This window comes from Gymnoscopelus microlampas (genome assembly GCF_963454915.1).
Source record: "Gymnoscopelus microlampas genome assembly, chromosome: 4".
NCBI lineage: Eukaryota > Metazoa > Chordata > Actinopteri > Myctophiformes > Myctophidae > Gymnoscopelus > Gymnoscopelus microlampas.
In genome coordinates, this window is record NC_139941.1 from 16,769,061 (window position 1) to 16,786,378 (window position 17,318).

The 17,318-nt window shown below is 41.2% G+C and overlaps 1 protein-coding gene across 1 annotated transcript in view; it reads right to left on the reverse strand.

Moving 5' to 3' along the window:
• fbxw8 (F-box and WD repeat domain containing 8) overlaps positions 1-12,978 on the reverse strand; it is a 31,512-nt gene extending 18,534 nt beyond the window's left edge. Inside the window, exons 1-7 of the mRNA XM_084053924.1 lie at positions 12,379-12,978; positions 11,431-11,535; positions 10,400-10,564; positions 10,142-10,230; positions 4,010-4,167; positions 2,921-3,117; positions 1,753-1,971 (exon numbers count right to left, since the gene is read on the reverse strand). Coding sequence (XP_083910050.1) covers positions 1,753-1,971; positions 2,921-3,117; positions 4,010-4,167; positions 10,142-10,230; positions 10,400-10,564; positions 11,431-11,535; positions 12,379-12,825 — 1,380 coding nt within the window. The 5' untranslated portion in view covers positions 12,826-12,978. The remainder of the gene's footprint in view (positions 1-1,752; positions 1,972-2,920; positions 3,118-4,009; positions 4,168-10,141; positions 10,231-10,399; positions 10,565-11,430; positions 11,536-12,378) is intronic.
• Between the last annotated feature and the right edge of the window lie 4,340 nt (positions 12,979-17,318).

A 17,318-nucleotide genomic window follows, 5' to 3' on the forward strand; every position in this document is an offset into this window, starting at 1 on the left:
ATTGAAATAATGGAATAGCAGCTCGCCCCAAATCCTGACTGATTAGTTTGTCTTCTGGGTATTTGTACTTTCCAAATAAAGGCACGAGTCCCAGTTAGGTACACACGGTCCTTAGAAACATTACAACAACATTATTAGAAGCAAGCAGAAGCAGCTCTGGGAATTAAGAGTGGAGATCAAAAGAACACTAAGTGCTGTAGTAAATAGGAGACAGGGCCCAGGAGGACGTGCACTATTTAAGCTACTTGTACTCCAGACCTGCTGTATCCCCTACAGGTGTCCTATATTTATTTCTAGGGGGCATAAGACAAAGGAGAATTACTCCACTGAGAGTTACAGTGAAGTTAACCACATGAACCATTGCGGGCCTATTCTGGGCCTGTCATAATAGGCGAAAATAGCCGATCTACAATCTACAATTTTCTACTTATCATGCGTCGCAACGCGGCGCGTGGTGAGCTTGTAGATCGGCTACGAGATTTGGTGAAGAGGGAAAAAAGGAGGGGACCAAGTCCCCAAACTAGATCAAAACTCGTGATTTTACTGTGTGTATTAGGGCTGGAACTATCGATTGTTTCCTTAGCGATTATTCTATCGATTGCTTTTTCGATTTATCAAATAATTGAGAAGTGTTTTTTTGATATATTGTTCTTATTTTTAAGACATTCTAATAGATGTTGTATAATCAACTAAATCGATTAGTCAGATTAACCACTTAAGCCCTATTTTATGTTTCGTACAACACTGTTGTGCAAAAATAGCGATCTACAAGGGGCGCCAGTTTGAAAGTCTGTTGCAGACCTATTGGACTTCACGGACTTCCATACTACTGCATTTAAAAAATGGAGGAAAACATTATAAAGAAAATGTCTCCCCAAAATCAATTATTTTTTATAAACGATCAAATTAATGAGTTTGATTAACTGTTGCACTCCTAGATATTAGTTGATATATTATTGTTGCAAAAGAAGCAACAGAACATTTAATTACTGGTTGCCAGCGTTCAAGGCTGACTGGCCTATAACTTGCACCTTCCAAATGGTGTGATTTGGCTTCCCTGCCATGTCAAGTCCCTCGCCAACCGACGAGGCGGTTGATACGGTTCCATCAATTCCATTAGCACAGATATACAACGTAGGCTAATTTGTGGTACACAATTGGTAAGATAATGGCGGACAAAATATCTGAATGTGAGTGCCATAATATTACAATAATGTTTCCTACACAAACCTTTTCATCAGTCCTTTGTGTGAAAATCTCTCAGATTGGACTGACATTACGAGTAGTACCCGAGACAACAATACTGCACCTCAATTCCATTATGAGGAAACAGACAGTTTGCATTTTCAGGAAAACTGTACAAAGGCAGTGTTGCCAGATTTTGCGAGAGAAATAAGCAACCAGGTCTATGAAAACAAGCCCAATAGAAGTGACTGTAGGCCAAAGGAGCACTTTAAAACCTACAGTATACAAGCTACAAGTTTGTAGATCTGCTATTTTCAATCAAATCTGGAAAAAAAGCTAAATCTGGTATGTGGGTCCCTGCCACAAAATATTTGAAAATATTTAGACCACTCTGGAGAACCACTGGTTTAAGAAAACAATTAGGAAACAAGCCCAAATAAACAACTACATTTTAAAACAAGCCCAAAAACCTGCAACAACCAATAATTTACAAGCAACCTTCTAGAAAAACAAGTCCCTTGCAATAAGCAGACATGGCAACACATGGTACAAGGTCCCGGAGCCTACCTTGTTTCCTCCATCATGCATGGCCCAGCCACTGCTCTTCAAGCCCAGTGCGGCGCGGGAGCTGGAGGCGTCCAGGCAGGTGACCGGGTGGCCGTACACCGAGTGCAGCGTCCGTGGCTCGTCCTCTGCCGGGTGCAGCAGGTAAACGCCGTCCCCGGCTGCCAGGGCTGCCAGTGGGCTCTGCTGTCCCCTGCCTGGCACCAGCACAATGCTTTCAACCTGCCATACATTATGGATGATATGGACACACACTTTAATGTGACCAAATACCAGATCAGTAAAGTTCACTTCAGAAGATATAATACATAAATAGATTAAAACTAGAAAATGTGCTCCTATTTATAGGTTTATATTTCGTCATGCGCCTTTCAACATATTGTCACGTGTCACGTGAAGCTTGACCAATGTTAGCTTGGCGGACACACGGAAGGACGGAGACGAAAACATACTCTCCACCTCTGGCGGAGACAAAAATTACGTCCATCTGTCCGGAGCTAATCTTGCAAACTAATGGATCGATCAGTGCCAAATTTCTTGTTCACATAATGTATGTTATATACTATTGAATTTTTAATAATGGAAGAAAGAGGGGCTTGGATTCTCCAAAATAGGGCACGGATAACGGCATCAGCTATCCTCTTTATACGAGTATTAATGCCACCATTCACTTACTTGAATCAGACTGAAACCATATCCAAATATTGAGTCATACGTCAATGCCGTCATAGATAAGTTATAGACGACTGGCGCCATAGACTGGCCACATGAAGTCAGAGATCCACATGAAGCCACTCTGTTATTACACCCTGTCTTTTTAATCAGGATATATGAAAAGGGGGGCGGCAGTGGCTCTGGAGGTAGAGCCGTTTGGGAAACGGAAGGTTCCTAGTTTGATCCCGGGCTCCACCAGAGTTAGTGTCGAAGTGTCCTTGAGCAAGACACTGAATCCCTAATTGCTCCCGATGAGCAGGTTGGTGCCTTGCATGGTTTCCTCCGCTGTCGGTGTATGAATGTAAATGTATCAAATGTGTGAATGTAATGCACATTATAAAGCGCTTTGGATAAAGGCGCTATATAAATGCACCATTTACCAAATGGACTATCATTTCTACAAGTTTCTTTGAACATAGCAAGAGACATACTGTACTCGGATACAGGCTACACTTACAGTCTTGGGTAAATGGGCCTGGCAGAGGGTCCTCCAGTATCCATGATCATCAGGGCAGTCCAACCGAACATCTGGCCCGTCGGCGGAGACCAGAGAGGGACTGTCTGGGCTGAGGGCCAGAGCCTGGATCCTTCCTGGGCTTTGGTAGTGGTGGATGGGCTGCCCACCAGTCTCTATGCTCCACAGGTCCACACAGCCTACACCCACACAGCGAAAAAAAAATTATAGCCATTTTAGAAATATGGGTTTCACTCCTACTTTGGGTTTGAATGAATTGACCACTTAAGACCTACAGTACATACTATGCATCATGATGCGATGCATTGTGAGCCTGTAGGTTTGCCATTTTCACTATTTATGAACATTTTGGCTTATAATGACATACCCAAAATATGGACGCCAGTTAACTGAGCCCTAAATAGCATCTAGTGAGTTAGTGGACATTTGTGTTGAATACTTTTATTAACAGTTTGCAAAAGGTACAGAGGTAAAGTTATACAATAATGCTAGAATATGCTTAGAATATGTTAACATATTGTAAGCTAATAATAGTCATAGCACTGATTATACATTGTTGCTCATGAAATTCTAAATGTGAAATATGCACAAATGCAACTCCTCGACCAATATGCTGTACAGTATAGATATGATAACACTGTATGACATACATTTGTGTTCATAGTACCAAGATACTGGCAAGAAGAGCACAAGTAAAGTAACTTATAATCATTTTACAGATGGTTTAAACCTTTTTTTGTTGTCAGTCAGTCAATATACATTAACCCATTAAAAACCAGGAAAGCATCTGTCCCATTTTAGATTTTAGTGTTGGCTATTCAAATATAGCAGATCTACAAGCTCACAGCACATCACTTCGTGCTGCACTGCAAACTTGTACATCTGCTATTTTTGAAAAATATTTTTTAACACAAATTTTCTCTTCTGGGGGTCCCTGGAACAAAACATTTTGAGATGGGGGTCCGTGGCCAAATACTTATCATTGTGGGGGTCCTTGACACAGAACTATTTGTAGAATCGGCCTCAGGGTTAACAGTACATGTTAATCAACTGCTATTCTTGAGCACTCACCATCTTCATAAGCCGCTGCGGCCACTGTGCTGTTGACCTGCACATGGCTGACATACGGCCGGGGCTCGCTGCTCCCCGACAGGCTGTTGGTCTTCAGGTAGGTGGCTCCTGAGTCCCAGTGGAGGGTGTCCCACAGCCTCACGTCCCCTGATGTGTATCTGAAACACATGCACACATGCTTTCATATTACACACGCTTCAATGTAGCCGTTAACCACTTAAACCCTAATCTGTAAACTAAATACCCCTGTCGGCAGGGACCACCTCTCTGCCTGTTCCCCCAGATTGTAGATTGGCTACTTTCATGCTCGCTGGCTACTTTTACTCAGCTTGAAGTCTACAAATGGCAAGAAAGTACCTTGTGAACCAAAATATTATTTTACCATTTCTGCTTCTACAGTAGTTTATTTTTGAGTGGTGCCAGCCACTCCTACACTTGACCGTGTGTGTGGGTCCGTCCGTCCGTCCGTCCGTTTGAGCACAGCCTCAACAGCTGCAGCTGATTTCAACACAAGGATGCAACCAGTTACACTAATTCAAAGGCACCACTCTCTTTCCCACTGGGTGTGATTTTTAAAATTGTATCCAGCGTTTGGAATAACATAAGCTGGATGTCTGTACTTCTCGACTTGTACATGACTCAACAACACTGTCATCGACTCGTTCCTCTTGAGAGCTACGCACTCCCCCACTTTCACCAAGGCCCTAACAAGGCCCTCACAATGTCACAAGTGGCAACTCCCTTCCTACAAACTCCATTACAACTTCCTCCATCACACTCGACATCTTTCCGTGCACCCCCTCCTTCTCTTCACTCTTCACCCCAGTCATTGTGGTCCCAGTGGGGGACACGAGACTGTCGCTGCCAGCGTTGACACTTCTACACATCCGTGTCACAGCATGAGCGCGTCTGTGTGTATGAGCGTGCGTGTGTGTGTGTGTGTGTGTGTGTGTGTGTGTGTGTGTGTGTGTGTTTGACATCTCAGGGCTCGTCAGGAAGTTAACAATAGGAACAGACACTGTTAATTGGTGTATCGTGTCAGCGCCAACAATGAAGAGGATGCCGACACTGAAGCCAAGACTTCTGCTGTGTGCAACAGCTCTCTAACCAGATTATGAAGCGGAATGCAAGGCGCTCAGGTGGCGCAGTGGTAAAGTACCTGCCCACCACGTGAAGTCTGGGGGTTCAAATCCACCGCAGTGCATCCGGCTTTGTCGAGCGTCTACACAAACACTTGGCCCGTGTTTGGGCGAGGGAAGCCAGGCGGGGAGGGTGATATTAGTCACTGCATGAGTGCACATACTCCTACGGGCTGGGGCAGCACCTGTCAGCAGGGAGTGTTGGGCGGGAGGAGTAGGACGAAGAAGGCTCTATGTCCTCCCGCTGGGGGCTCCTCACTGGCAGGTGAGCCAGTAGGATACAAAAGCAGTGACAACACACAGAAATGTGTGTGGGGAAGAATCAATTGGCATAATGAATAAATTGGGGAGAAAAAGTAGTAGTAGTAAAAAAATATATAATGAAGTGGAATGCATTGTGAGCTTGTAGATTGGCTATTTTTGGCAGGCGACACAGTCACACAAACGTAGTATAAATCAGGCTTAATGACAAGACTTCACAGGACATGACTTAAGTCATATAACTAATATTGTGATCATCAACACTCCTGTTGCCTCAGATTAGCGTTGCATAATTTTGGAAATATTCAACTGTTGCTCGATGTACATACATGTACTAATTATCACCATTGCATGCTCACAAGCTGTGAAATGGTGTATCAGTCCGTCCAGATTCCTTGGCTCTATTACTGCCTAGATCGGCTAACCTTAAATGATACGAACAGTGCTGTCTCTGATGAGTCTGGCCAGGGCCGTGGTGAATCTAATCAGACCACTCTCTCGAGACCATGCAGATCACTTTCTGAGCAGTCTATTGGGTTCCTGCTGGCCCTCGCTATCCATCATTGTCTCGTCCTTGTTGCCGCGAGCTTAATTTGTTTTCTTTGCAATATGCTCTTCCCTCCCTAAACAGCTGCCATTGAAAAAGTGCACTTACTTTAGATAGATGCTAGGTGTGTTGTTTACTTAAAGACCGATGCTAAGTGTGTTATATAGATAGATGCCAGGTTTGAAGTCTACTAACCACTTAAGCCCTATATACACCTTGCTGTACGCCAAATAGCTCAAATAGCTGATCTGGAGCTCACAACACATCGCTATGCAACATGTTGTGAGCTTGGAGATCGACTAAAGTAACACAGGAATGTATAATGTAAGTAAATGTATTGAAGGGAAGGTTTGCAGCCGCAAAGCAAATCATGCAAGTTTGTATAGATTTAGATCCGTTTTTTAGAATAGTCAAAAAGAAAATGAAGATCAGCAGCTCATAATCAAATGGCACAGCGGCCCTCTCTGAAGGCCATTCCTAATGTGCAGCGACATAAGAGTCTTTCATTTTCCCTTTAGCTGAATGCCAAGTTCAAAATGATTGTAAAATAAGAGGGCACACGTCCATGATACTGGTGATGACCTCAAAAGTAATCGAGGACATGGCACCCCCTTAACTTCAAGACATGATCCACACCTACACCCCTTCCCGAAGTTCCTGCACACTTAGATCAGCTAACACAGGAAGTCTGTTCCTCCCTTACCTACGACACCCTGACCAACCCTCCAGGTGTCCTACCTAGACTCTTCTCCCTCCTGGCTTCAAAGCTGAGGGATAACCCCCCCCCCCCCCCCCCCTCTCAGTCAGGACTACAGACTCACTCCACATTTTCCGCCACTGTCTGAAAACTACCGTAACCCCTTTAGACTCTTCCTCACCCCAAGCACTCCTCTCTCCTGGTATCAATTCATGTTTCCCATTTTGTGACAGATGCTAGACATACTATGCTATGTTTTTTAATTGTTCACATTATGTAATTATTTAGACAGACATACTTTTTGCTTGACAACAAATGTGAAGAATGTTATTTCAATAGCATGTTGTATAGAGAGATGCTAGAGATGATAGGCTTTATATTTACCTGGTAAACATTCATTTTTATGCACCACATACAGTATCTGGAACAAACTCCCAGAAAACTGCAGGTCTGCTGCCATTCTAATTTTTATTTTAAAACACGACAAAATACCTTTCTGTTTGCCGCTACCTTTGATTGAGTTACTTTTCTTTTTCTCTTCTGCACTGTAACTGTATCTTTTCATTTTCACTTCTTCTGTTTTATGCATCCTAATGTCATTACGGGGCCAGAGCTCAGCTCTGGACCTGTTTTGTTATTGGCAGTATTCTGTCACTTCTTCTGCCACTTTTCGCAGTTCTGGCTGAACCGTGCAGTCGCTTTTTACGAAACTCGGCCATATGGTAGATGGTCATGAAAAACTATCAAGAAATAATTCTCACAATCTTTCGTCCAAAGGTGGCGCTATAGCACTCAATTGAAAATGGCAACTTTGAACAGGTACAACTCATGCCCTGTTTGACCTACAGCCATGAAACTTGGATACACATATGCGTCTCCTCATGCTGAACAACTTTCACCCTCTGACTTTTGACCTCTGACCTTTAGATCTCCCACCATTTTGAATTATATGAAAAACAGTCATTGGCTCCTAACTTCTGCATTTTTTCACTTATGGAAAATCCGTTGGAAATTTTTGTAGGCAGAGGTCCAAAGTTCAAGTGTGAAACGTTTCGTGCAGATTGCTCAAAAATCCCAGGAGGAGATAGATTTTAACTATTACAGTTTTATGAAAATTATTCATCTGCACCTAAAACATACATGCAGACTCACATTTCTTTGAAACTTTGCAGAAATGTATGTACAGGGTCATTCCAAATATCACTGAAACCAATCTTACTCCAATTGGCCAAAGGGGGGCGCTATAGCAATTCTTTGAAAATGCAAACTTTAAACAGGCATAAGTCATGCCTCGTTTGGCCGAAAGTCGTGAAACTTGCTTACACTTGTGCCTTGACTCATGAGGAACACATGTATCGCTTTGACCAGTAAGCTCCGCCCTTAGATTGTCCGCAATTTTGAGCAGTTTGAAAAATACTTGTTTTTGGCAATTCTGGCTTAACCGTGCATACGCTTTTTACGAAACTCGGCCATATGGTAGATGCACATGAAAAACTATCAAGAAATAATTCTCACACTCATTCGTCAAAGGGTGGCGCTATAGCACTCAATTGAAAGTGCCAACTTTGAACAGGTACAACTCATGCCATGTTTGACCTACAACCATGAAACTTTGATACACACATGCGTCTCTTCATGCCCGACAACTTTCGTGGTCTGACTTTTGACCTCTGACCTTTAGATCGCCCACCATTTTGAATTATATGAAAAACAGCCATTGGCTCATAACTTCTGCATTTTTTCACTTATGGAAAACCCGCCGCTTTTGTTTTGTCGGCAAAGGTCCTAAGTTCATGTGTAAAATGTTTCATGCAGATTACTCAAAAATCCCAGGAGGAAATAGATTTTAACTATTGCAGTTTTATGAAAATTATTCATCTGCGCCTAAAACATACATGCAGACTCACATTTCTTTGAAACTTTGCAGAAATGTACAGGGTCATTCCAAATATCACTGAAACCAATCTTACTCCAATTGGCCAAAGGGGGGCGCTATAGCAATTTTTTGAAAATGCAGACTTTAAACAGGCTTAAGTCATGCCTCGTTTGGCCGAAAGTCGTGAAACTTGCTTACACATGTGCCTTGACTCATGAGGAACACACGTATCGATTTGAGCATTAAGCTCCGCCCTTAGATTTTCCGCAATTTTGAGCAGTTTGAAAAACACTTAAACCCAGGATTTTTCAGCTATTTGCGTGAAACTGTATGATCTGTGTGATCTCCTTTTTCACAGTTCCTTGTCTGTTGGTCCAATGGCGTCTCCCTTAAAAGAGTGCCTCACAATCTCAAGGTCGTCAGTTCAAGCCTCACTTGCAGACTTCATTTAAGTTGAATTGCAAACAACATGACTGTATCAATGAATACATGTGCAAATGGTAAAGATAACCTGAAATGCATATTTGAGAGTACGTTTTTTCAACGTATGACATACTTCATTCTGAAAATAGCCGATCTACAATCTCAAAACTTTTCAGATAGCAACATGTTTCTGAGCTTGTAGATCGGCTGCTTTCACTGTTTTCGGTTGCGAGGAGACATACAATTTCTCTATTGGTAAATGGTTTGTGAACGAGTGATCTTAGTGTTGGCTTGGTTCATGACAGAAGGCAAGAGTTTATGATCTTCAACAGACAACATCAGCCTGGACAAAGCTATAGCACTATAGGTAGTGTTGCAGCCTATTAGTCCGAAGGTTGAGAGTTCGATTCCTGTTGATGGCAATAGGTTGAGATGTCCAATCAATCCATTCTGTTTCCATCTCTCTCTCTCATCAATCTATTCCGTTTCCATGTCTCTCTTCAATCTATTCCGTTTCCATGGCGCTCTCTCTCTCTCTCTCTCTCTCTCTCTCTCTCTCTCTCTCTCATCAATCTATTCCGTTTCCATGTCTCTCTCTCTCTCTCTCTCCAATCTATTCCGTTTCTATCTCTCTCTCTCTCCAGTTTCCATGTCTCTCTCTCTCTCTCTCTCTCTCTCTCTCTCTCTCTCTCTCTCTCTCTCTCTCTCTCTCTCTCTCTCTCTCTCTCTCTCTCTCTCTCTCTCTCTCTCTCTCTCTCTCTCTCTCTCTCTCTCTCTCTCTCTCTCTCTCTCTCTCTCTCTCTCTCTATGTCTGTCTGTCTCTCTCTCTCTCACTGGCCCCGTATTATCGCTGCTTGCAGCTATATTTTTATAATTGTGTTTCCTTTGCTTGATGTTCTGTGTAAAGCACATTAGAATTGCCTTGTTGTTGAAATGTGCTATACAAATAAAACTGCCTTGCATTGCCTCGTAGATACTTTGTAGTTTTCTTTGCACACTACCTATGTGACTATTTACCCTGCCCTTTGTTTACTGTTTTCAGGCAATTTACTCGGATCTTGCACTTTGTAAGTCACTCTGGAGAAGAGCATCTGCTAAATGCTTAAATTGTAATTGTAGTTACCTAATAAATAATACAACTGTATGTCAGTGTGAATGCCATGCAGGTGTTCGTCTGTAAAACACTTACCCAGCCAAGACTAAGTTGTCACAGGAGCTGACATCACACAGCACCTTTCCCAGCTCAAACTGGAGCTGGCTGATGGCTCCCACACGATTCTATGGAGAAAACGTGTGTAGAGTGATGATTTAGCCATATCATAATTGAAAATATAAAAATGTTTCATTAATTGCTGTACTGAATTGTTCACATTTTGATAAAAATGCATCCATCATGTCGGAGAACTCTCTAATAACTAGCAAGGCTGGGCCTGGGGTATGAGCTCACCTTCCAGTTATAGCGCACAGTGTTATCCGAGTTCCTGCAGTCTCGCAGTGCGCTCTTCCAGCAGAGGAAGTCAGACACACTGGCCTCCCGATGGTAACCTTCCCTCTGGCAAATACGGAACCACAGGACCCCGTCCTCTGCAAGGACTTTCCATGCCTTGCTCACCTGGGACAAGATTGGATGGGATGACGTGGAAAGTAATTAAGTACATTTACTCAAGTGTTGTACTTAAGTACAATTTTGAGGTATTTTTACTTTGAGTATTTCCAATTTACAGTTATTTTACTTCTACTCCTCTATATCTCAGAGGCAAATATTGTACTTTTACTCCACTACAATTACATGAAAACTTTAGTTATTGGTATTTTGTAGATATTGATTATCATTACAAAACATACATTAACATATATATATATATACATATATATATATATATATATATACATACATATACATATATATATATATATATATATATATATATATATATATACATATATACATATACATATACATATACATATATATATATATATATATATATATACATACATACATACATACATACATACGTGTGTGTGTGTGTGTGTGTGTGTGTGTGTGTGTGTGTGTGTGTGTGTACACAGGCCATTTGAAAATAGCCGAGCCACAAGCTCACAATGCATCGTGATGCCACACATTGTGATCTTGTAGATCTGCTATTTTCAAAAAAATTCAAATGATGTTTTATACATTTTGAACTTGTGAAATGAGACATTCTGCACAATGACTACTTTAACTTTTGGTACTTTAAGTACAATTTGATGCCAATACTTTTGTACTTAAACTCAAGTACATTTTGAATACAGGAGTTTTACTTAACAGAGTAAATAACAGAGTATTATCTACATTGCCGTATTGATACTTTTACTTAAGTAAAACATGTGAGTACTTCTTCCATCACTGCCTGGGACAAGATTGGATGGGATGATGTGGAATGTGTCAAAAGGGTGAAAAAAAGGTGCATCTTGACACCAGCGGCAGCAGCTTACCTGGGCGCATCGCCCCAATTCAGCACCGTTGAGATGTTGGAATATCTTCGCGGCCAACTCATATGGCAGCTCAATATCAAAGAAAGGAATGTCATTGACCTCATTCTGTAACATTAAGGAACATTTAATGGGTTAATTTAAACTCTGAGATACCCTTACAAGTCTGTAACTCTGTATCTTGAGTGTACAAATGGAACTATTTTGTACATTCTCTCGAGAATTTAATTACCAGTGCTAATATACAGCAGGGGTCTTCAACAGGGGGTCCGGGACCCGTAGTGAGTCCTCAGAGCTACTACAGGGGGGCCACCAAATGTTTGTGTGATAGGAACTTTTTTTTACATTAACCGCTTGAACCCTAGTGTTCCTTTTCTGAGGGGCATTTTAGCCCAATATAGCCTATATGTACAAGCTCACAAGCCTCGCAGAAGCCATTTTCAGCTATGAGGCTTGGTATAGACCCCTTAACAGACGACGTCATACTGGCTGCGTGCAGCCAGTATGCGCGCAACGAAACCCATTATATCAGGTCTCGTTAGGACGCGTCTCACTAGCCAACACACACAAGAGGGGGTTGGGGTGTGCTGAAACCAGTGCACCCCGAAACAGGTTGGGAATTGATTGCGTGAAACAATCACCTGTGCGTCCAGGCCCAATGTTAGTAAACAAATAATTGGTCTATCGGGGGGAAAGGAGCAGATCAAGTTTTCGAAGTATTGAGGGTTTAAGTCAGTGGTTAACTATCTGAAAATACACATCAACATGAAACCAACATTGATGATAGTGCTGTCAAGCAAGTCTATGAAATCTATGAAAATGGTTTATATTCAACATAATATAATACAATATATAGCATTGGGGGGGTCCCTACTTCATCTCTCTCTCAGCTAAGGGGTCCTTGCCCTGAAAAACGTTGAAGACCCCTGATTTACAGACAGTGTATCATACCAGGTCTTCAATGAGTTGATCCACCAGCTTCTCGCCTTTAATTGCCTTCTTCTGTGCTGGCTGCCTTTGCAGAGACACGCTGCAGGCATCTGTCATGTCCTGATACTGCCTCTTCCTCCTGGTCCTCTCCTGCTGGATCCTGTCCAGCAAGGGACTGGTCCTTCCATCCAGCAAGCTGCTGGCGATGGACACATACTGTGGCTGATCTTTGGATTCCCCTGCACCCTCATGGAGTTCTGCTCTAACAGCACATTCTGACTCACAGTGGGCAGAGCTGCTCTCTTCTGGTTTAGCTGGTTCTGTGGTACAGTAGGAGTCTTCAAAATATCTATTTTCACCCAGAGAGCCCTTTATTGGAGGAGAAGGAACAGGTTCAGGCTCCTGTTTCTTGCTGTATAATTCCTGCTTCCAATCCTCCCTGAACGTCGCAAGTTCATGATCTGCCATCTTCGTCAAGCATAACGTTCAAATAAAATAAATTACTGCAACTCCAGGTTATAATAAAATAGTAGGATCATAATAAGTTAAAATAAAAGGCTACATCTGGTGTAACTGTAAGCAGTTATAATGTATCGGGTGTAATACATAACGTTAGCTTTCTAGACGTAAACATTCCTTCGGTATAAACAGTCCGAGAGGGAACACGTCACCGTACATGAGTTCCGCACATTTTAATTCCGCAGCGTTCATTATAGACACGCTTGACGCACAGAGTGATTTCTGTCCATGGCCGGTATTATTTTATTAATTAATAATGGAGTTATTCACTATTACAAACATAATGCATTATATGTAGTTTGTATAGCGAATTGTTAAAACCTAACATGTTATGTTATGTCTATACAAAAAAAAAAGATGGCTAATAAATGTCCCATTTCACACAAACACAAAAGGCTCACTAGACCAGACGAATACCAAAACGCTCGCCCCAAAACACAGTCGCCCCGGGGCAAATGGTATTCCTGGTATTCCTAAACGTAACCTCAGTAAACTCTGCTTAAACGGAACCTCACCTTATTCCTAAACGTCACCTCAGTAAAACGATGCCAAAACCTAACCTTATTTGTTATTTCTAACCTTATCCTCAGTAAAACAAATACACGAATACAAGAACCGCGGGGGTCCACGAAAAATAAATGGGGGTGAGCGTGTTTTGGGGCGAGTTTTCCAGTTACCGTCCAGACGATGCGTTTCAAGAGTTAACGATTGCCCTCTCTCTCTCTCTCTCTCTCTCCCTCTCTCTCTCTCTCTTTTGGGAGCAGATGATGTAAACCCCCCCCCACACACACACACACACGCACACGCACACGCACACACGCACACACCATGTGACACTTTAATGAATAATACAGTGGAGAGGGAATGAGAGAGTGAGTGTGTGAGTAAGCGAAACACAAACACAGTTAAGATTTTGATCCGGACAGCAAAGGACGACCATATAGGAGAGGCGACACAACACAACTGTTGCTTTGTTTATATTGACTTTTAAACATGTGCTGGCTCCCCGACGAGCAGCCTCTGCTCCTAACAGGCGACACAATGTGTGATCAGGGACCTTCGCCACCATCACCATGCTCTGCCGTCCTGCAGCTCCTCGCTGCACGTTTGAGGAGGATCGGGGACGAGTTGGATCAAAGCTGGACGCCTCGTGGTGACAGAGACAGTGACAGTAGTGGCTACGACAGCGACAACAAGGGCCACTTCAGAAGCTTCCTATGCACGGCCATACACATCGCCGTCATCATGCTGCTGGTCAGACGGCGACACCTGTAGGGCGCGATCCACAACAAACCCTGCAACAGGTGCATTGGTTTCACAGGTGCGTATTCTTTCTTCCGAGACAATGATGTAAGCCACTTGTAAGACTTGAAAAAAATGAATACATATTCAGTGGTGATTTACAAAATGTAGACGATTTCTTTACTTTTGGGGGGTGTCAGCTAGGTCACTGGTTTCCAAACATTTTAGATGATTGATTGATTCATTGATTGAATACTTTATTTAGTAAAAATATATTTTATGTATGGAAATGATTATATTTTTCAATGTTATTTATGAAATATTTTGAAAAATGATGGAATTTATTTTGAATTGGTGAAAAGTTGTGATTTCCTTTATTTTATTACTTTTTAAAATCTTTTGAAATAATATATACATATATTTATATTTATTTTAAATGTAGGAAACGAATAAAAGGGGATACTTACTCTTGACCCATAAAAATTGGTACGCGACCCAAACATGGGTCCTGACCCACCGTTTGGGAAACAGTGAGCTTGGTAGGTGGTATTGCACATTGATGGGGATACATATTTCTGATCATTTATATTATCCTATGTAGATGGTGCCTTGAAGACTTGAGGACAGAACATGCACTGATGGGGCAATGCAGAGGTCACCACATCATGGTCCAGACGCGCTGCGTCCGCAAGGCATCAAGAACTAGAGTCTGGCGGTGCATGGTCGCTTTTTGTTTGGGACCAAATATGTTTTTTCATAACTGTGTGCCCGACCATTGTGTGTCATGAAGACTTACTGTAGGCCCACTGTAGGTCTATGTGGGGAACGTGCATGTTTCATAACGCATTATAAACTCCAAACAATTCCACTCATGACTAGGCTGTATAGCCTATATATGCAGACCCCGGCTGTCTGTCTGACAAAGCTTCATTTCTGTTCTTTCTGGCAAGCGACACCGTTGTACTGCGGAGTATAACACGGTGAGGTCATCCTCCCAGGAGAGTGTATGCAAGGGAAAACTTTAGCCTATCACCAATGCGACACTTGAAACTTACATCTCGTTAGCATAATTGCATTAGTCATATTTTGAAGGTTTTCAGGAAAGCAATAAAAAAAAAAGGAAAACAAATTGACTTATGCAACAACATTTTTTTTTGCCTAAGTCATGTTTATCTGCCTTTAATTATATCTGCCTACCTCTACTCTCCTAACACTGCTGATTAATTCTCCCTTATTGCCGATGTTCTCAGACTATCAGAATGATTGTTACATTCAAAATCATAAAGCATAATTCCCTATGTCATTTTTGGAATGTAGCAAGCATTCTGATAGGCTGAGGACATAGGCAATAAGGCACAATGAAGCAGCAGTGTTAGGAGAGTAGTTAGGCAGAAATGTCAATTTGGTCCAAAAATTACTTGGGCAATTACGCAATGAGGCTAACGATTTCTTAAAATGTGTGGACATAATCGCAAATACAACTCAAACGTTCAGTTCATTTGCCATAGAAAATTATGCTGGATAACAGTTTTTCTCCGTCCATTAATGCCCCCATATAGGCAAATTATATAGGCCTCCACGTTGCACTGTACTTTTTACGTAAGCTTGCCTATTAGCCTATACTGTAAATCTAGAGCCTGTGAAATATGTAAATACTTGACCAGTCTGTTTTTATACAATATTTAGATAGTGACTCCACTGAATCTATGCTTTAAATACATCTGTTTATTAGTCTATTATTATGCTATTATTTGGCTAATATTTACTTTTTATTTATTTTGGGGTATCAGTCATAAGTAATAAGCTATGCTGTTGTGCTATCCATGGATTCTGAAAATAAGCTGTTTTTATAAAATTGCTAAATTGTTGTGAGTGCACTACAGTTATTAAAACTGTCTTTTATAAAGTATGTGCTATTTATAATTCTTATAACTTTCATATGAATTTTGAGTAGTCAAGTTAATAAAAAAGCTTTTCAGAAATATTTGTGTGTTTGCCATTACTATTGGATGAGAAAAGACTTAAATAGGCTGCTATGCTGCCTTGATTCAATTGAAAAGAAGAAATGAGCCTACAGGTAAACACCTGAAATGTTCTTATAAAATCACCTTCTTATAAACAAAATTATAAAATAAAAAAATAACTGTGCACTGGGAAAAATAAATAAATAAATGGCTGCCACTAAAAGAGAAAGCAGAATGCACATAAAGACTAAACCTATTGTACTCTTGCTGTCTTTTCCCAAAACAGATCCAGACTTTTTCCAGACTGATAATTTGTTTTCCTTTAAAACCTCTAGTTTTTGTAGTCTTTTTGTTGAGATATTGACTTTTTGGCAGTGACCTCAAAGCACTGGCAGCGAGGCTTGCATGTTTTTTGCCCTGCAGATGGCTGACCAACGCTGCCTCTCCCATGCCATGTCAGAGTCTTTGGTGCATATTTTACTACAACGCTTTAGTGTTTGACTTGGGGTTAGGATAAGTTGGTCCATATGCTAGAGAACAAACCTATTTCATTTCTCACTTGCTGACTCAGAACAATTTAACAGTTGCATAACTTCACCAAAGGCAATAATTATACCATGCAGCCCGTTTCTTGAATTAGAAATGTTTCACAGATTGAAAGTTGTCATCCAGGCAGTTATCACAACAAACACTAGAGTGCACATGTGGACAATCTTTTGATAACAAGGCACAAGTTTCCCTTTTCTTCTCTTTTCAATTACTTGTTTTTTATATTTGTTGAACAGTATGCATTACTATGAGCAAAACTTCCAGGCTTTCTCAAGACTTTCACCCAATATGTCATACAGTACTTTTACAGGTCTAGAAAACAGTAATATATAATTCCAGACTTTTCCAGATCTGTGCAAGCACTATCTGTACTGCAATGACTGACTGCATCATCATGATCCATACAAAGTAATCCTATAGAATCAAAAGCACTGCTTCCGATTTTCAATAATAGTGTTAAATTCCAAGAGGTTCCATTATAATTTCAAAAAAGCTAAACATTTCACTAAACTTCCATCATTCAATGTCTGTAAAAGTAATATTTTGTCAGTAAAGGACTTAAGTTAATTTCTCTTAACTGACCATTATTTCTCTTAAATGACCATCAATAGTTTACACTTTGTAAGTGTTAAGTGCAGTGTCACTTGTTTCAGATGGTAAATATAACATGCTTGGGGTGGGGTAGGG